We start from the raw sequence: 21938 nt of genomic DNA, 5'->3' as shown, positions 1-21938 counted from the left end.
CTTTCACTCTCATTCTCACTCCTCCTCTCTCTCCCACTCCCATCTGCCCTATATAACCCTTTTCTTGGCTCTTCACCCTCTCATCACCATAACATCACTATCACAACACCACTTACATATTTTTAAATTAAATTAAAAAAGTGTTTATATGTTCAAAAAAGTGTGTGTTTTATGTACTGTTGTTAAATAGTTTGGTTCATATAAATATATATATATATAGTATTTATAAAAGTCCTAGATGTTAAAAACACACATTTTGCTGTTTGATGTATCATTAGACATGTGCACAGCGAAAAAATTAGTTTTGTTTTGTTTAGTTTTCATTAGTTAACCTCTTAAGGACATATGACGGAATTTTTCCGTCATAAAACAATTGAGCAAACAGAAAGCTGTGTCCTTAAAGGGTTAAATAAATAATTTTGTTTTGGCAAATTAGTTAAGTTAAATAAATAATTTAGTTTTGTTTTTCGGATCGATTCGTTATTTCAGATCCATTCTTTATTCATAATCATTATTCTATTCTAAAGTTTAGAATAGAAAAATGAATAAAGAATGAATCCGAAAAACGAATTAACTTAACATCGGCAACACTAACTAAGCCTATTAAACTCTAAACCGTCATCCCCCACATCGCCAACACTAAATAAACCTATTAACCTATAAACCGGCGTCCCCCCACATCGCCAACACTAACTAAACCTATTAACCTCTAAACCGCCATCCCCCCACATTGCCAACACTAACTAAACCTATTAACCTCTAAACCGCCATCCCCCCACATCGCCAACACTAACTAAACCTATTAACCTCTAAACCTCCATCCCCCCACATCGCCAACACTAAATAAAGCTATTAACCTCTAAAATTTGAAAAGCCAATAGGATTTAAGCAGCTCTTATCCTATTGGCTAATTTGAACTTTTCCGTCAATAGGAATGCAAAGGTACCCCAATATAAAAAGGGTACCTTGCATTCAATCTTCAGTGTGCGGTGGATGATCGCATAAAGAGGACCTCCACGTCTGAACGATGGACCTCTGCCTCTGCTCCGCCTCTGCGCATCCACCGACCGATCCGCCTCCGCTATGAAGATAGAAGATGCCGGTCCTGCGATGGATGAAGATGGAGCCGCCTGGATGAAGATGTTTCGCCACTGGGAAGAAGATGAATGTCCAGACTTCATCATCAATCGGGAGTACTGATTTTAGGGTTAATGTTAGGTTTATTTTTTTATTGTTGGGGTGGCTTTTTTTCTAGATTAGGGCTTTTTTTATTTGTAATGGGCTGTAAAAGAGCTGAATGCCGTTTTAAGGGCAATGCCCATACAAATGCCCTTTTCGAGGCAATAGGTAGATTAGTTGTTTCTTTAAGTAAGGTTTGTTTTAATTTGGGAGGTTGGGGGGGGTAGGGGGTTGTAATGTTAGGTGGTATTTGTTTTAATTTATTGGCAAAAGAACTGTTAATTTTAGGGCAATGCCCTACAAAAGGCCCATTTAATGGCTATTGGTAGTTTATTATAGATTATAGTTTTTTTTATTTTGTGGTGGGTTTTCTTTTTAAACGGGGGTATTAGAATAGGAACCATTTTTATTATTTTGGATAATTTTGTTTGTTATGTTTTTTAATGGTAGTTTTTTTATTTTTTGTAATTTTAGTTTTTATTATTTTTTGTAATTGTAGTTTTTTTTTTGTAGTGTTAGGTTTTATTATTTTTAGTAATGTTAGGTTTTGTTTTAGTTTAGCTTAGGTTTAATTTTTATTTCACTGGTAAGTTTGTATTTATTTTAACTAGGTAGTTAGTAAATAGTAATATTGTAACTAGCTTAGGTTTTATCTTTATTTTACAGATAAGTTTGTATTTATTTTTAAATAGGTAGTTAGTAATTGTAACTTTTATTTAGGTCTATTGTAATTATGTTAACGTTAGGGGGTGTTAGGTTTAGAGGTTAATAGTTTAATTTAGGGAGTCGCAATGTGGGGGGATGGTGGTTTAGGGGTTAATAGGTTTATTTAGTGTTGGCGGTGTGGGGGGACGGTGGTTTAAAGGTTAATAGGTTTATTTAGTGTTGGTGTTGAGGGGATGACGGTTTAGGGGTTAATAGGTTTATTTAGTGTTGGCGATGTGGGGGGATGGCGGTTTAGGAGTTAGTAGCTTTATTTCGTTTTGGTGATATGGGGGAACAGCGTTTTAGAGGTTAATAGGTTTATTTAGTGTTGGCGATGTGGGGGGGATGGCGGTTTAGAAGTTAATAGCTTTATTTAGTGTTGGCGATGTGGGGGTATGACGGTTTAGATTGACCAATAAAAAAATCTGAATACGAATAAAGAATGGATCTGAAAATTCGGAACTGATTTATTAGTTTTCTGAATTTTTTCGGGATTTAAGTTATGATGCCAACCCGGAAATTCAGATGCATCCGAATCCCCGAATCAGCCAAAATTAAGCCGAAAACGTAATTCAGCTGAAACTACTTGCACATGTCTTTTTAGCATGCCTACCCTCAGTAGTTATCAAAACAGCTAAATTCCATCTAATTTAGTGCACACATTCAGAAGACTAGATTGTTTTGAATGACCCAAAAAAAAAAATCACCCAAGCTGCATACATTTGTTTCTACAGCAAACTCAAAATGATTGGTTAGGGAAAATAATATTTCTAGTTGTATTCTTCATAATAATAATCAATGCCATTTTTACTTATGATGTTTTAAAATATTTAATGCATGTGTGTCTATAGTGAAATCTGGCACAATAAAATAAACTATAAATGAGTACTGTCTGCATTCCAGAAAACATATGTTTTTAAAGTGAAACCTGGATTTTTGCAAGATTATAGTAAATTGGTTCTTGATGGGGAATTAAGCAGTCATCTAAGGAGGTACTTGAACATTTTTTTATGATGTCTAATATTTATTTCCTAAGCCCATGACTTGTGAGAGCTTACCAGTGTCTATTTATTTAACTAACATGAGCAACAAATGATAAACAGGACAAACAAATCTCTGCTATGCAAACCAGATGTTTGTACAGGATAAAGAAGGTAAACTGAATTAAAGAGACAGTCTACTCCAGAGATGTTATTGTTTATTGACTGATTGGATCAGCCAATAGGATGAAAGTTCAATCCTATTGGCTGATTGCAACAGCCAATGGGATTTTCCCCCCTTAATTCCAATTGGCTGATAGAATTCTACAAGATGTTTCCTCGTTGATCGTTGGGGTCAATTCCTGCACCCCTTGGTACTTGTTATAAACTCTAAAGGAGGAAAATGAATAATTAAAGGGAATCTAGAATAGGTTGACATGTAGTGTGCCATGAGATATTAACACTGTAAGCGCCAGTCAACTGCTGCAATATTATGCTAAAGTATGCAGACATTGTGCAGTAATTAGAGTGCGATAAATAACTTAGAGGATAAAAAATTCAAATGGTATCAAAAATAAAGGCGCCAATTATAAATTCAAATAATATAGTATGGTGACTAAGTATGGTATAATATCTAGGATGCGGTATAGGCAAGAGAAACCGCGCAGTTATCCCTCCCAAAGAAGGGGGGTATATTATAGTGGGGGGGGGGGAGGTGGGAATTTAGCCCTGATAGAGCCTATATGGTGTGTACGCATAAACCTATCACAAAGCTCTTAATTAAAGGTTAGAGCTTACACTCCATTGGAATCGTGCGAGAGGGGGTCTTACTGCCCCGGCCGCTGGCAGCCCGCCCCCTATACAATAAGAATATTAACATTAGTGTAAGGACATTCCAATGGAATAAAAAGAGACATATAACTTAAAACTCTGCACCAGACTCTCTGCAGCAGTAGAAAGGTGTGTGAGGAATTTCTATAATGTAATATTGGCAGAGTATTCACAAATGCGTGCTCTTTAAGAGATATCCAACAAGATATATATGAGAGTACATAGGGGGCTAATACTAATCACTTGGAGTTATATGTGAGATAAGTATCCGGGTAATTAGTAAACTTAACTACCTATGCGGTACACTTATATGTGACTCTGACAATTAGAAAATGCCATCAATATGGATAGGTTATGACTTGCTTAAAACACTTGGAGCTCATAGGACACTAACCCTATAGCTTAATTTAACGTCATTTGTTTTCTCTCATCGCAAAGATTATAAGCACTCCACATTAAACAGATGCATCAGTTGAAACATGGTTTAAATAACCTCAGGTTAACTCCTGCAGTAAAAATATAATAAGCATAACAACTGTCTGTAAGAGCTGTCTGTGATAAAAAGGGTCATTAACAAATTATTTATAAATATATTTATATACGGGCTCCTAAGTTGCCCTGTGCTGACATTAACAGTTTAGCCACTAACTGGAGCAATCAAGTCCATATTAATGCAGAGTATAACTTATTTATGAATAGCTATTAGGCTTCTAAATAAATGCTAACAAGAGGTGACAAGAAACATATGTACAATGCAAGTGAGTGGAATAACTGATAGGATCTCAACCCTTCAACTAGAGTCAGTGAGCAAACAAACTACATCAGCAATTTATGTGCAAGATCTCCACTTACCACCCCTCATATACATAAGGCAATTATTGCAAATCATTTTCAACTTTTTGCTAGCATACTGTTGAACAAATAAACAGATTCAGCATCTAAAGAAAAACAAGTCCAGAACAGATCGTTTGATAATTTGCTATACAGTTCTCTGCAACTAGCAAGGAAGGTCTAACCAATACCAGATTTAGAAGTTGCATAAAGAGTCATCAGATGTCCGGTCATTTGGATGCAATTTAGCTGGCCTCCCGCTACTGGCTTCCTCCAGCCCTTGCAAGTCTTTAGTGATGTCGGAGCGTCTTCTGGCACCTGTCCCCTGCAGAGTTGCGCAAATGACACACCGGGCGGACCAGCCGTCACTGATTGGGTCAACAAATGCAGGTAAGTTATAACAGTCTCAGGAGCAGGTGCCGTAACATTGAGGTTTACCTTCTGTATTGCGTCTGCTGATATAGGACTCAGACCACCATTACTTTCAGCAAAGGCCACCTTAACAATCATTACCTGGGACTCCTGTACAGGCTGTTCAGACCCCAAACAGGTTGCTCCTGGATCTTTATTTGTAGGATGCCCAAGGTCTGCTGCGTCCGTATGCTCTCTCTGCCTGAGGGTTGACTGAGCGGTTATCTGGACATCTCCGAAGTCGCTTACATGGAGCGCCGTGTGCAGGGCCTCCTCAAGTGTAGCATGGTGCTTCGCCAGTATGCGGGCTAATTCTGCAACAACGCCCCGGACAGTCATCTGATAAGCCATATTTTTAGTAATCAGTTCTCTTAGGTTGAAATCTGCTATGTCGCTGACGTTCTTTTATCCACGTGGAGATGTTAAAAGGCTGGAACTCCGCATGTAGCTTCTGCTTAGGGCTTCCTTCCACCACATGGCGATATTGAGAGGTGTATGTCGACTAAACAGTCTCAAAGAAAGGCATCTCTGTATCCCTCAGTATCCCTAAGGGTCTTTCAGTGTAGTTGTGGAGATTTAGAGCTTATATTAATGGTTTAGCTCAGGATTTTATAAGGAGCTCCACACAGACACGTCTGGATGCCTTGATAGTTGGCTCCGCCCCCCCGTAACAGTAATTTTTAATAGTAGATTTAAATAACTTGAGTAGGGTTAGGTTTTTGAATATGTAATATAGTTAATTTAATTTTTAGTTTAATGTAATTTTAGTATAATAGTTAGGGTAGGTTAATAGTTTAATGTAATTTAAGTATAATAGTTAGGGTCGGTTAATTAGTAGTTTAATATAGTCTATTTTAATTCTAAAGGTAAGTTTAAATTTATTATAAGATAGGGATGAGTTAATATTTAATGTAAAGTTAGAGGGTTGTTAGGTTTAGGGGTTAATAGCTTAATTTAGTTTATGGCGATGTGGGGGGTTGGCGGTTTAGGGGTTAATAGGTTTAGTAAGTGGTGATGTGGGAGGCCAGGGGTTAATACATTTATTTAGTTGCAGAGGGGTCCGGGAGCGGGGGGATGGGGTTAATAACTTTATTAGAGTTGCGATGGGCTCCGGGAGCGGGGCGATAGGGGTTAATAACTTTATTTAGTTGCGGCGGGGTCCGGGAGTGGCGGGATAGGGGTTACAAATTTTAGTATAGTGGCAGTGTTTAGTGACAGGGTATAAATAAAGTTGGTAAAAAGCCGTACTTGGTGCGTGGCTTTTTTTTTTTTATTGAGGGTATAACAAAACTATAACAGAATACAGTTTGCTCTTTTTGTCACAAGAGCCACATTGGGTGATGAAACAGATACCATACATAGACAAATACACAGAGCCCTGTTAAAGGGTAGACCTTCTACTGTAACATTTTCACAACAACAATACATAAAATATCAAACAAGCAAAGAAAATTGAGGAGCAAACCAAATACACCCTCTTTTTTCCCCCCTAAATAACTGAGGTCCCTGTTAAACCCCAAAGAATATAAGTTACCAATTGGGGAATTTTTGGGTAGAATAAGCCTCTTTTGAGCTTACACTCATCAGACTCCTTCACATATCTTCCAGGGCCATGGATAGGCCCAATAATCTGGAACTAGGATTGAGGAGGTCATATAGAGGGAAAAAACATGAGATTGTTAGAGTATAGAAGTAATCCCCACTGTGCTAAAGAAAAACTAGGATGCAGGGATTGTCTCCCAGATAGAACCAGGTGCTAATATGCATAGGAATATAACTGTACACATTATTATGGTTGTCTCAGGAGCAAGGGGTCATTAAATAAATCTAGGAGTATAAATCTTGGTAAGTCTGGTAAGAGCTCATATTAAAGGAATAAGTATATCCCGCATAGGTCTCTCCTAATAAAATGACACCCCACCACCCATATCGACCAGCTCTATCAATAAGCTCCAACTCTCAGAAGTACTTGCAAGAGAAGTATAGTACCCTCACCTGTGACCTTTGGGCCACAGCAGCACATCTCAAATGTATACACATATATTAGATTTATGTTGAACTAACAGTTATATCTTATGTTAGGTACATTAGATCATTTAACTTCTATATATCTTAAAGGGATACTAAACCCAATTTTTTTTCTTTCATGATTCAGATAGAGCATGAGATTTTAAGCACCTTTCTAATTTACTCCTATTATCAATATCAATTTTTTGTTCTCATGCTTTCTTGATTTGAAAAAGCAATACTGTAAGCTTTAGAGCCGGACCATTTTTTGTTTAGCACTTTGGTAGCACTTGCTGATTTGTGGCTAAATGTAACAAACCAATCAGCAAGCTCTACCAAGGTGCTGAACTAAAAATGGGCCGGCTCCTAACCTTTTATTACTGCTTTTTCAAATCAATATAACATGAGAACAAAGAAAAATTGATAATATGAGTAAATTAGAAAGTTGCTTAAAATTGCATGCTCTATCTGAATCATGAAAGAAAAAATGTGGGGTTAGTATCCCTTTAACAAGAAAACTATCACTTACATTAAATATATACATGAACTGATATGTACGCAAAAGTTTCAAGAATGAACAGTTTGCAGGCTTTAGAACACAAAATAATATTCATATAGAACTCTCCATATTAAGATCCTGAAGAGCCATTCATACACACATGTAAATACAATCTAAAGCAAAGGCCCCACAGGTAGGACAGAGACTTCATAACTCTGTCAAATAGGAAGTATGGAGGATAAGCTATTTATCCCTAACCACACAGTAAGGGTGGGGGGGTGGGTCGGTTTCAGGGCTAGTGATAGAGTCCCCTTCCTTAGATAAGATATGCACCTAAATTATATTTGATATGGAAGCACTCCTCAACCCAACATACAGTAACAGAAGGGGACCATCATAATTTTAAAGTGAGTGACTTATTATCATATATAGGGAACTATAAACAGGAGGTTTAGGTTGCATAAATTTGTACAGTCCTATGCTGATATAAAAGTTTTTAAACATAAGCTCGTGTACTAAGATAATCAGTATAGCAATAAATTCCAGTCAAGATATGCACAGGGAGCCCGTCTGTATATATGAAGCCACGTGTCCTAAAGTCAGACTCCCCACACATAAGCAAGATTCAGTGTCCCACTCGCTAAACAAAAGACCCATTATAGGCCTACAAAAGGTAAAGCAACAAAAAGGTTAAAAAATGCAGAGACCCATATCGTTTCAGGCATTATTTGTTCTTGAGCGTTTAGTCCACAGCTGCAACTTTAGTATTTTACTTGGAAGTGCCAGCATTCTATATTCAATGCGGAGTGCACTTTAGGGGCAGGGTGCTATACTAGGACTGGGCAATCTGCATCCCGTTATGCTCAATGCCTCACCCGACTCCAACTATTGCAAAGGTGCAAGAATGCCAAGTGCCCTCGGACAGCGAGATTCCAAGCTGCAAGGCCATGCCCAGGAGCAGAGCCTTGATGTGCCGCATCTCCCAGTTCCAGAACGAGAAGGGTTGTAGATCAGGAAATTGGCAGCTGCCTACTATCGCCGAATACATATCGACAGTGTCATGCTCGCGGGTGCCGGCCGCACTCCCGCCCACATCTCCCCCAGCAATAACACCAGATCCCGCCACCTCATAGCAAGTAGGGGCCTCTCTGTATACCTTGGCGGTGGTCTTAGTTGCCTGCAGACTGCGATCCAGCCCATCAGACGATCCACTAGCGCTGCTGGAACCATCCTCTGTAGCTCCGCTCTGATTTCGCTCTCTCTGAGGACGCACAGGGATGGAAGGAATGTCCTCCGTAGTCAGCTGCATGGCGTCGAGCTGTCCACTTGGGACTGCCTCCTCCTCCATAGCAGGTTCAGGGTGCTTGTTATCGGAGCATTCCACTCCCACAGCTGCTATTAGGGAGTCGAGTCTAATAAGCACCATCTGCTCATACTCCGCAAACAGGGCCTGTATCTCAGCATAGCTGACTTTCTCCATATTAAAGATGGGCCCGTCGGTGCAGATAGGTGTGCCAAACTGCTGTTATTAGGTTTCCATCCAAAGTTCTCAGCAATAACTCGCTGCAGAATGCAGTTATCTTTAAGCTCCCAATATAAATCTTCCAAGAAAATTGAATTAGTATACTTAAAAGTAAATAAAGTCAAATAAAGTCAGGAGCCTCTTCGCTACACGTCTTGCTGCTTCAGCTGCAGGCTCCGCCCCCCATATGGTGTGTGGCTTTTTGACAGCTTTTTTTAAAAATAGTGAGAGCGTATTCAGGTCCACGTATTGGTGCCGTGGAATGCAGCATAGTTGACAGCTTGATAATTCGGCCTCAGTATGTCAAAGCTGTTCCCGGGACAGAATCCCAAGTAGAGGTGTATTTTTGTCACAATACATATACAGTACATACATACATATACATATTTAGACATGTATATGTATGCATCTCTATGTTAAAGCTCTTTGCATGCCTTTTTTTTCTACTAATACCTGAGATCTCAAATCTATGAGCCCTTTTAAAACTTTTTATTGCATTTTCTAAAATATTTTTTTATCAGACAGAATCTTTATGAGTGTAACTACTTTTAAATGTATTTTTAATGTTTTTTGTGCAACTTTTTATAGTGACAGTTACCCAGAGTTTTGAAGTCATGCTATCCGGGTCGTGTTAAATTCAATTGCGCTGAAGCAAACACATTTACTTTCGACTCGTAATGTGCACGCTTCTTCCAACATACGCAAAGACCTGTGATAAACCACTTTTCGCTCATGCACAACAGTTATTGTGCCATTCGTAATATAGCCCTAAGTGTTATTAAAGATTAATTGGATATATTAATATTAATTAAATAATTCACTAATATTAAATAATTTGAAAGAATTCACTCATGAGAAAGTCAGCTCAGTTCAATCTTAAATCACACAATACAACATTCTATGCTTCCTTATATGGTACTATTTGCATGAGTTACAGTTAATACAGTAACATAACTACACATCATTTCTAATACCAAACCCAAGAGACATAAAAACCTTACAGCTATAAAGTAGGTAAGTGCATAAATAAAAAAGCTAATTCACCTGGGATCCCAGACTGCTCTGTCTTTATAATTCTTCTGCTTCTATTGTGCTTCTCTCCTGCTCTTCCTAACTCTCTCTTCCATCCCAGTATCATATAATATATATACCGTATTGTTCTGAGTATAGGCCGCTCCTGATTATAAGCCGCACCCTTAATGTTTGGTGCCATTTTAAAGAAATATTTTTTTTTTTTAACTCTTAGCCTCCCTCCCTGACAGATGTTTTCTTACCCTCCCCCCATACACACACACAACCCCCTCATAACCCTCACAGGCTGCCTCCTTTCCTCACACAGTGCCCTCTACTTACCCTATTAACTACCTACCTTACGCAAGCCTCCCCTCAGCCCTCCTCACCCTCTTAGACCCCCTTCTTCCTCACACCACCCCCTCTTCACCAATCCTAACTCACCCTCCTGTCACTGTTTATAACTCACAGCAGCTCCTGCTCTTATATTAAACCGCTGCCACTCCCATCCTGAGCACATCAATGTTGCTGGGGATATACCAAAAGAAAAATGTTTCCAAGTCAGTATGCAAGATAACCATAAAAGTAGTATAGAACATGTGTATCCCAAACATTCTGCCAGTGTTTCATTTCATATCAATGCACATACTTTATACCGTATTTCTGCTAGGGACTCAATAAGTGACTCACCCCGTCTACACCGCTTGTTAGCGTATCTGGTCCTCAGTAGTACAGCGGTCAACTCTTCCATCAAGTGCTGCTACGTATCACACTTGCCTTAGTTCCCTGCTCCTGGTGATTAACCAGTACGGTCCTTGCTCTGTCTGAAGAGGGCAAGTTTCCTCCTCGTTTCTTCCGGGAACAGGTAATCAGAAATGGCGCCTGACGTCACTCGCACTCCATACATACAAATAGGAAGTTGCTGTGTGTTTGTCCAAACCCCTCCCTGTAACAATAGGGCTTCCGCCAAACCCCAACCAGACCATTCAAGGTAGCATCCTGATTATAGGCCGCACCCCTGATTTCAAGACTTACACAAGGGGAAAAAAGTGCGGCCTATACTCGGAACATATGGTATATCTATTCTGATTGTCTAATATAAAAAATGGATAATGGTGGATGCTTGTTACCATTTCAGTTGACCAATAGTGTGATGGGTTATCATAATAGCAGAGAGGTCTGGCAAATATATTTTTGTTCCTGAAAATCTGCACTATTCATAATTTCTGATTTCCATATGTTTTTGACAGCTGCTTTTGACATGGAAGTTTTTTTTAATTGCTTTATTCATGTACATTAGCAGGTGTGTTCTTGGTCAGCTTTCTGAAAGTTATATCACATACATACTAATGTACATATACACAAACATACACATGTATACAGTATATATATATATATATATATATATATACACACACACACACACAGTACACATATATACATACATGCACATACATCTACAATTTGATTATATTTAGCAAGCAATTACTTTATAGTGTAACAGTGTTTTTGGAGCAAATCCCACTCCAAAACATCCTATAATATAAAAGCAGGAATTTATTATACAAAAATTAAAAGCAAATTAGACGGTTAAAATTCCTATCTCATGGATCCATGAATCTTACAATAAAAATATTACAATACAATAAATGAATATAATAAGATATATGTGGGTCTAAATAGACATATGTGTATGGCTTGATAAAAAACTGATGCCGCTGAGGATGATACAACAAAAATTCAGAAATGCAAAAATACAAGTAGATAATAGTGACCATATAGTGATCAAAACATGTCCAGAAAATAGTGTCCAAAAAATTAAATCACTGGTGATAACTTTGGTAAATTAAATCACAACAAACAATCACAACAAAAAATCTTCAAAGATGTGTCAGAAATATGTCAGCAGAGTGTCCCAAAGATAGCAGTCCAAACAAATGAGCGCAATCCAAAACAATGAAAAATTGAGTGTTCCACAAAATCTTTTAAAAAACGTGGTTCAAAAAAGATACAATAAAATTAGATGATGCAAAAAACAAAAAACATAACAATTGTGCTGGTGAAAAAAGAAATCCAAATAGTTATGAAAAACTTTTCCTCCTGTTTTCTTCCGATGTGAGATGGTCAATTTCACAGGACAGAAGAGGAACCCATATTGAAAACAAACTGTGTGTGCAATATACAAAAAAAAATTTCCTGTGAAAAGAAAGAAATGCGAACAATGTGTAGCAGGTTTATAAATAATTGCTCCAATAGAATTAGGCTTACCAGTCTACGCGTTTCGGCCCCTCTAGGCCTTTATCAAGACTGGTTATTGTACTTACTAGTGGCCTTTTATAGCTGTCTGTTTTGTTTGACCGGATGTGCAATATTGCAGTACTTCCGGTTTTGGTGCAAAATATTTCTCTAAATATCCCTTTTATTCAAGTCCCTCATTTATTGGAACTTTCATGTAGTGTTAATGTGTGGCATAAAAATTAGACCTAAAAATTAAAGATGTTAAGAATGTTGAACTTCAACTCGAGAGTGTAATCTCCATATATTGGTGACGTCACTTCCGGTGGGTAAAGGCTGCCGTTAATTGCAGCTAGCTCGAATTTTTCTTTGTTATTTTACATAATCTATATAGCCGGTTGTTGCGGTTTGCTAAATTTTCTATATTTTCTATTTTCTAGTTGGTGAATTAAACGATTCGTATTTTTAGTTATGCCGGTAACCCGGCTCTCCCATTGGATGTTACGTCACCTTTTGGCCGCGAGGTGATAGGATATATGTAGAGGGGTGTGTTGACAGTCTTAGTGTTACTTATGGTTTTAGTTAAATATTATTACTATTCAGTGAAAAACTAATAGAACTTAAATCAAATCATGAAATGTATTAGATATATTTATGCTTCGATTACTTAAAGCATAATGTTAAGCCGAAATTTCTTATGTATTGTCAGAACTTTCAATACTAAAAATATAAAAAGAACTTTCATTACTAAAAATATAAAAAGAATAAATATAGAGCCACCTGTATAATATATAGAGAGATCCTATAATGATGCTAGTTAGCGGTATCGGACGGTGTCTTCTAAACAGAAGTTAGTCTCTGATGGAGTTTGTGTTACAATATATAAGTATATATGATATTTATATGCTTCAATTTCTTATGAGATATCAAGAGGTCCTATGATGAAGTAAATTAGCGGTATCAGATGTTATTTTCTAAAAGGAAATTGATTTCTCTAATTGGGTGAATGCTGCAGTAAGAAAATTTTTAAAAATATTTAAAAATATTTAGAAATATTTCAAAAATAAGTGACATGTTGTAATCTTTTCTAATCTATTATAATCGATTCAATCTCGATTGTGTTAGGAAAGCACAATCTAATGCTGGAGTCTAAATTTCAAAAATCGTTATGTGGATATTTGATTCAGAGCCACTTCAAAAAATTAAAAAATTAAAAAATTGTTAATAAGTATAACCGGAGATAGTCCGATTTGACTTATATTATAGAGACATAGTCTAAATGTTCTACCTGGATGTTGTAGATATTGTATCTTAGTGTGGAGCCAATAAGCTTAAAGAAAGAAGAGAGATAACATCTCTACTCAATCGGTATATCAAATAGAAATTATTCCTACAGAATAGTTTGTTCTTTAATAAATGGAAATTGTTTCTTACGAAATAGTGTGTTTGTTCGAAGCGGTTATGCACAGTAGAGCCAGCACGAGGACAAACACACATGGCCTTAGAGTCTACCTGATCTGCTGCGGCACGGTGACGGTGGGCATAAGTGGGCGTGGTCGGGGCGTGAGTGGGGGTGTGGCCAGGGACAGAGCCGACATGAGCGGGGGCATGAGAGAGAGGGGAAGGAGATAGAAAGAGAGGGGCAGAGAGCAAAAGAGATAGGAAAGAGCTAAAGAGAGGGGAAGAGAGCAAACGAGAGGTGAAAGAGCAAAAAAAGAGGGGGGAGAGAGCAAAAAAGAGGGGGGAGAGAGCAAAAGAGAGGGGGGAGAGAGAGCAAAAGAAGAGAGGGGGGAGAGAGAGGGGGAGAGAGAGCAATAGAGAGTGGAAGAAATAGCAAAAGAGGGAGGGGAGAGGTGAGAGAGAGAGGGGGGAGAGAGAGCAAGAGAGGGATGGAGAGAGAGAGAGCAAAAGAGAGGGGAGAGAGACAGAGCAAAAGAGAGGGGGAGAGAGCGCAAGAGAGAGGGGAAGAGCGCGCAAAAGAGAGGGGTAGAGCGCAAAAGAGAGGGAGAGAGAGAGAGAGCGCAAAAGAGAGGGGGAGAAAGAGAGTGCAAAAGAGAGGGGGGAGAGCACAAAAGAGAGGGAGAGAGCGCAGAAGACAGGGGGAGAGAGAGAGCACAAAAGAGAGGGGGGAGAGAACGCAAAAGAGAGTGGGGAGAGAGCGCAAAAGAGAGTGGGGAGAGAGAGAGCAAAAGAGAGTGGGGAGAGAGAGAGCAATAGTGAGGGTGGAGAGCAAAAGAGAGGGGTAGAGAGAGCAAAAGAGAGGTGGAGTGAGAGAGCACAAAAGAGAGAGGTGGAGCGAGAGAGTGCAAAAGAGAGGGGGAGAGAGCACAAGAGAGAGGGCAAAAGAGAGGGGGGAGAGAGAGCAAAAGAGAAGGGAGAGAGAGAGCAAAAGAGAGGGGGGAGAGAGAGAGAGCAAAAGAGAGGGGGAGAGAGAGAAAAAGAGAAGTGGAGCGAGAGAGTGCAAAAGAGAGGGGGGAGAGAGAGCAAAAGAGAGGGGGAGAGAGAGAGCAAAAGAGAGCGGGAGAGAGAGCAAAAGAGAGGGGGAGAGAGAGAGAGCAAAAGAGAGGGGGAGAGAGAGAGAGCAAAAGAGAGGGGGAGAGAGAGAGCAAAAGAGAGGGGGAGGGAAAGAGAGCAAAAAAGAGGGGGAGGGAGAGAGAGCAAGGGGTGGGATCAATGTACTGCAAAAAATGGCCCGTGTGAACGGGCTTTAGGACTAGTATTTTATAAACTTTAAGTTCATTCCACGTAAATAAATTAACCTGTTTATTAAACAAACCTACTTTTTTCCCCTAATAATTACTGGGTTCTCTAAACTCATATTTGGGCAACATTACAAGTGGAGTGGTAATTACCGCTCCCGCTCGCATGCTAACTCAGCTCAACTTCTGCTCTTTGCGCAAATCCGGTAGCGCGCATATTACAAATTGAAAGTAGATATTTTTCACTTGGACGCGCAAAGGGAAGAATTTTGAATATTGTAACTGTGTTAACACATTCTGCCATAGACTTCAATGGAGAGAGAAATGTGGAAAAAACAAACATCCATACTCGCACACTAACCCGATTCATCATAAGCCCCCTACTCTAATAACCCCTAACCCGCCACATAACCCACTGTAAAGTCCCCACTACACTATTAAAGGGACATTAAACACTTTGAGATGGTAATATAAAATGATAAATTGTATATATAAAACAACTCTGCAATATACTTTCATTATTTATTTTGTCCTCTTTGGCTGTAATTCCATTTTGAAATTGTGAGCATTTCAGTTGCTGTTAGAAATGGAAGTGCAGAGTACTGTTAAATCCAGCACAACCATTGGCTGCACACTCTAGTGACCTATTTATAACTGACCCTAATTGGCCACAGCAGAGAAGGTAACACAAGTTACAACATGGCAGCTCCCAGTGTTTTATAGACACTAACACTTTACACTTATTTTGTCACTTTTTAAACAACTAATGAAACTTTAAAAAATACATCTACATGTTAGTCATAGACTAATCTTTTCTTTGAATGCATCATTCATCATCTAGCATGTATTTAGTGTTTAATGTCCCTTTAACCCCATAACCCGCTGCATATCCCACCACAAAGTCCCCACTACACTATTAACACCTAAACCACCACAATCCTCATCGCAAAGTAACCCACTACAGTAACCCTTAAACCAACACAACCCCACATCCCAAAGTAACCACTATACTAACCCCTTAAACTGCCACAACCCAATCACAAAGTAACCCACTAACATCTAAACCCCCTAACCTAACACCCCCTAAGTTACCCCAAAACAGACTAGCCGTACCTGTAAAAAAAAATAACAGTACCTTTAAAAAAAAAAAAAGCTACCTGAAAAAAACAACAACCTAACCTTAACTTTAAAAATAAAAAACCTGACCTGACCTTAAAACTAACAAACCTAACTGTGATGACCGGGGTTAACCAACTTGTTTGGCACAACAAGGGTTAATAGACCCTTTCCCTTTTAACCAATCTGTCGCAGTCTAGCCACTCCAGGCAAGCCTGTGACTTAGTTTAGTGGGTGCAATGGTTAACAACACTCTGTAGTCTGTCCTAGACTTAGAAAAAATGCCCAACCTCCCCTTTAATTCCACCCACACCATCTCTAAGCTGCCACCACATAAGATTTATTATATAGGGAAATTTTAAAGGGACATAAAACAAGTTGGGATAGAGACAAAATAATATATGTACTTTAATTACTTTACCTGCAAATTTTAACTGCAGTGCTTCATCATTAACCCTTTCTCTTTAGTTTCTGAATTGTACAGCTCTAACTCCCCCCACACATTTCCTTCTATGGCTGTAGCCCTAGCCACCTTTTGTTTTGGTAAAATGCAGAAGTGAATAGGGGATTATCTGCTGGAGCATGCCTAGAAGCTGTTAACTCAGTTGAAATACAATGCTTCTGTCTAAACACTGATAAGGGGGGTTGAGTTAGCTGCTCCAGACAGCACAGCTTTGTAACTAATTTTCCTTATTTTTGAAAATTATTTTAAAATACTTGCCAGCAATTTTTAAACAATTTTTTAAATTAATTAGCCCTTTTAGGATATGCTCAGATCTCAACCTGTTTTATGGCACTTTAAGGAAAACCCAGACTAACAAATTAAATCACAGACTACAATTTAGCAAAAAATAACCTAAAATCACAGTATAAATACTACCAGTCTCTTTTCACTTGGTTCAAATATTAGACAAAGGCAAAAGCTTAATAAAGGAATTATTTATTATGCAAAAGATGATGCACAGTACATTATTAATAAAAGGATGATAACAAATAGAATTATACACAAGCAAACAGTTTTAAAAATTAAAAGGAGAAATAACAAACCTAAACTTTCCTAGCTTAGATGTCTGTGCCAGGGAGATTGGCCAATTAACACTCCCCACCCCCCCCAAAAAAAGAAAAGGATATCTAAATAAAAAAACTACTCTAAAAAGGTCATTGGGCTGGGCGTTTACCCTCCTTGCGATATTGATAGTGCTCCACTTGTAATCTGGCCCTTTATCTCTCTACAATTGTCCACAATTAGGATTGGCTTAAGCAACCAAAATAAATTAATTAATTTAAAAAAAAAAAAGATTACAATCACATTTTTTAACTATGAAACTTCAACACTAATTTAGTACGATCCTTGAAAATATTCATTTATGATTTTAGTGAAGTGTTTGTGGGTTTAAAAATGTTTATTATTAAAATAATGATAGTGATATGAACTTTTTAATTATAAATTATTCGTTGTTGAGTTTTCCAGAAATATTATTATTGGTTAAGTTAAAGGGACAGTCTACAATAGAATTGTTATTGTTTTAAAAGATAGATAATCCCTTTATTACCCATTCCCCAGTAGTTTTGCACATCCAACACAGTTATATTAATACACTTTTTACCTATGTGATTAACTTGATCACATGACTGACTATTTAAAATCTATTGAGTTGCATTTAGTACTGGGTTGTGCTAACTCTTAAATAACTCCTCGGCGTGAACACATTCACCTAGATTACGAGTTTTGCTCTATACCAGGTGCTTAAATAATGCAATAAAATGAGCGGTATCGCACTTTCCATAGCACTGCCATTACGAGTAAGTGAAAAACCTCCTTGTGCTGTGCGTTATGGTGCGTTAAACTCCATACTGCACAAAAGCAAAGGGCTGAGTTTACGTGCTCGTGCATGCTTTCCCCCATAGACATCAATGGGGGGAGAGAGTGTTAGAAAAAAAACACCTGCGATTGCGGAATGGCAAATCGACGTAACACAACCCCATTGATGTCTATGGGAAAAAGAAAGTTAAGTTTAAACTTAACACCCTAACATAAACCCCTAGTCTAAACACCCCTAATCCATCACTTCCCGACATCCGACACTAAATAAAGTTATTAACCCCAAAACCGCCACCCCCGATATTGCCAACACTAAATAAAGTTATTAACCCCTAAACCGCCGCCCCCGACATCGCTGACACCTAAATAAAGTTATTAACCCCTAAACCGCCGCCTCCAGACATTGCCAACACTAAATAAAGTTATTAACCCCTAAACCGCCGCCCCCGACATCGCCGACACCTAAATAAAGTTATTAACCCCTAAACCGCAGTCCCTGACATCGTCGACACCTAAATAAAGTTATTAACCCTTAATCCTCCGCTCCCCGGCATTGCTATAACTATAATTAACCTATTAACCCCATAACTACCAGCCCCCCACATCGCCAATACTATAATAAAGTATTAACCCTAAACCTCCAGCCCCCCACATCGTAACTAATAAACTAAACCTATTAACCCCTAAACCGCCGGCACACAACACCGCAACTAATAAACTAAACCTTATAGAAAAGTTCTAGAAAAACTATCGGCTAGATTTAGAGTTTTGCGGCCAAAGGGGTGCGTTAGCTACGCGTGTTTCCCCCCCCCCCCCCGCACCTTTTAAATAACGCTGGTATTGAGAGTTCTCTGAAGGGCTGCGTTAGGCTCCAAAAAGGGAGCATAGAGGCATATTTACCGCCACTTCAACTCTCAATACCAGCGTTGCTTACGGTAGCGGTAAGCTAGGAAAACGTGCTCGTGCACGATTCCCCCATAGGAAACAATGGGGCAGTTTGGGCTGAAAAAAAACCTAACACCTGCAAAAAAGCAGCGTTAAGCTCCCAACGCAGCCCCATTGTTTCCTATGGGGAAACACTTTCTAAGTCTGCACCTAACACCCTCACATGAACCCCGAGTCTAAACACCCCTAACCTTACACTTATTAACCCCTAATCTGCCGCCACCGCTATCGCTGACCCCTGCATTTTATTATTAACCCCTAATCTGCCGCTCCGGACACAGCCGCAACCTACATTATACCTATGTACCCCTAATCTGCTGCCCCTAACATCGCCGACCCCTATATTATATTTATTAACCCCTAATCTGCCCTCCCCAACGTCTCCGCTACTTTACCTACACTTATTAACCCCTAATCTGCCGACCGGACCTTGCCGCCACTATAATAAATGTATTAACCCCTAAACCGCCGCACTCCCGCCTCACAAACCCTATAATAAATAGTATTAACCCCTAATCTGCCCTCCCTAACATCAACGACACCTAACTTCAAGTATTAACCCCTAATCTGTCGACCAGACCTCGCGCGCTACTCTAATAAATGTATTAACCCCTAAAGCTAAGTCTAACCCTAACACCCCCCTAAGTTAAATATAATTTTTATCTAACTAAATAAATTAAATATTATTAACTAAAGTCTTCCTATTTAAAACTGAATACTTACCTGTAAAATAAACCCTAATATAGCTACAATATAATGAATAATTGTATTGTAGCTATTTTAGGATTTATATTTATTTTACAGGCAACTTTGTATTTATTTTAACTAGGTACAATAGCTATTAAATAGTTATTTACTATTTAATAGCTACCTAGTTAAAATAATTACAAAATTACCTGTAAAATAAATCCTAACCTAAGTTACAATTAAACCTAACACTACACTATCAATAAATAAATTAAATCAATTAACTACAAGTACCTACAATTAAATAAACTAAACTAAATTACAAAAAAAACCAAACACTAAATTACAAAAAATAAAAAAAGATTACAAGAATTTTAAGATAATTACACCTACTCTAAGCCCCCTAATAAAATAACAAAGCCCCCCAAAATAAAAAAATTCCCTACCCTAATCTAAATTAAAATAGTTAACAGCTCTATTACCTTACCAGCCCTTAAAAGGGCTTTTTGCGGGGCATGCCCCAAAGAAATCATCTCTTTTGCCTGTAAAAAAAACACAATACCACCCCCCAACATTACAACCCACCACCCACATACCCCTACTCTAACCCAAACCCCCCTTAAATAAACCTAACACTACCCCCCTGAAGATCTCCCTACCTTGAGTTGTCTTCACTCAGCCGAGCAGCGATGGACCAAAAGAAGACATCCGGAGCGGCAGAAGTCTTCATCCTATCCGGGCAGAAGAGGACATCCGGACCTGCAAACATCTTCATCCAAGCGGCATCTTCTATCTTCATCCATCCGACGAGGAGCGGCTCCATCTTCAAGACCTCCGGCGCGGAATATCCTCTTCTCCCGACGACTAGACGACGAATGAAGGTTCCTTTAAGTGACGTCATCCAAGATGGCGTCCCTCGAATTTCGATTGGCTGATAGGATTCTATCAGCCAATCGGAATTAAGGTAGGAAAAATCTGATTGGCTGATTGAATCAGCCAATCAGATTCAAGTTCAATCCGATTGGCTGATCCAATCAGCCAATCAGATTGAGCTTGCATTCTATTGGCTGTTCCGATCAGCCAATAGAATGCGAGCTCAATCTGATTGGCTGATTGGATCAGCCAATCTGATTGAACTTGAATATGATTGGCTGATTGAATCAGCCAATCAGATTTTTCCTACCTTAATTCCTATGGGGGAATTCAATAGAAGCCTATTGAAATGTCTGTGTCTCTTAGTTTTTCTATGTTTACTTAATCTGAGTATAAGAAAAACCCGTTTTCTAGTGATATTGTATTTTTAATTTAACTGGTTAAATTAATTCAAATGGTTTAAGACTTCTAATGAGTGCAGGAAACAAAAAGCCAAAAAACACCCAAATTAAATATGACGTTTCTGCTGAGCAAAATCTAATGTACTGAAATTAGGGCCATTGATGGTTTGTCGTTTTAATTTTAGAAACAGGCAGAGATTTAGAGGCTTTAACAAATGATACAAAGAGAACTAAGCTAAACTGATACTAGAAGTAAATTGGAGTTGTTTAAAATGTTGTGTTCTATCCAATCTATTAAGTATAATTTTGACTGTACTGTGCCTTTAAAGCTTCAATACCTCAGTGATAACATTTGTAACCTCTAAATATATATATTTTTTGTTAAATAAAAGAAATCCAATTAATAATTTTCCATTCTAACTTTCATAGCCCTGTATTGTAATAAGATGACTACAATGCAAACTATTCACTATTCAATATCCTTGTATTATTTATTTTAGCTGTACCCATGAAAATAAGCTTTGCCCCAGAGGCTCACAGTGGGATAACATCCGATGTAAGTGTGTGTCTACTGTCAACACAAGGAGAAAAGGTACTGCTAAAGATATCAAATTAAAAATGCTTATCCATCTTACTCTCTATCTGTGCTGATCATACATCTTTATTTCATGTTGAAACCAAATTTATCTATGATAAATAAAATAAAAAACATCATATTATGTCCAGTTGTTTGAGAAATAGTGCAGCAATTCACTATACATTCAGTGGGACTACAAAAACTACATCTACACATCACTAAATGGAAACTGAACCACAGTTTAGACGTGTGTCTTTCTGTAGAGCATGTTGACTAAAACTGGATTCTTTTTCTCTTTAGGCTTAATAAAAAATGATTGTAGCCAATGTGTCCATTTTTCTTCAAACCAGAGGTTTATAAGACTTAAAATATGCTTAGTTATTATGCTTATTACAAATGAATCTAAAATACAAACAGAATAAGGCCCTGATATTCAAAATCTCTCTGCTCAGGTGAGATATTCTAAAATGATCATGGAAAGCTGCCGCTCCAGTCCGACGCTGGCTGTAGACGCCACCGGAAGTCACAGGGGGAAGGCAATAGGTGTGGAGCCACAGGGGATGCAAGCCGAAAATGCGTCCGGTTCCGCCGCAGAAACAACAATTGA

The 21938-nt window shown here is 38.4% G+C and overlaps 1 protein-coding gene across 1 annotated transcript in view; it reads left to right on the top strand.

The window, feature by feature from the left end:
- VEGFD (vascular endothelial growth factor D) overlaps positions 1 to 21938 on the top strand; it is a 192246-nt gene that overhangs the window by 145986 nt on the left and 24322 nt on the right. Inside the window, 1 exon segment of the mRNA XM_053706076.1 lies at positions 21255 to 21346. Within this exon segment, the coding sequence (XP_053562051.1) occupies positions 21255 to 21346 (92 nt within the window).

Source organism: Bombina bombina, chromosome 3 (assembly GCF_027579735.1).
Source record: "Bombina bombina isolate aBomBom1 chromosome 3, aBomBom1.pri, whole genome shotgun sequence".
NCBI classification, from domain to species: domain Eukaryota; kingdom Metazoa; phylum Chordata; class Amphibia; order Anura; family Bombinatoridae; genus Bombina; species Bombina bombina.
The sequence above is the reverse complement of the archived record's forward strand: the minus strand, read 5'-3'. Positions and strand labels throughout refer to the sequence as shown.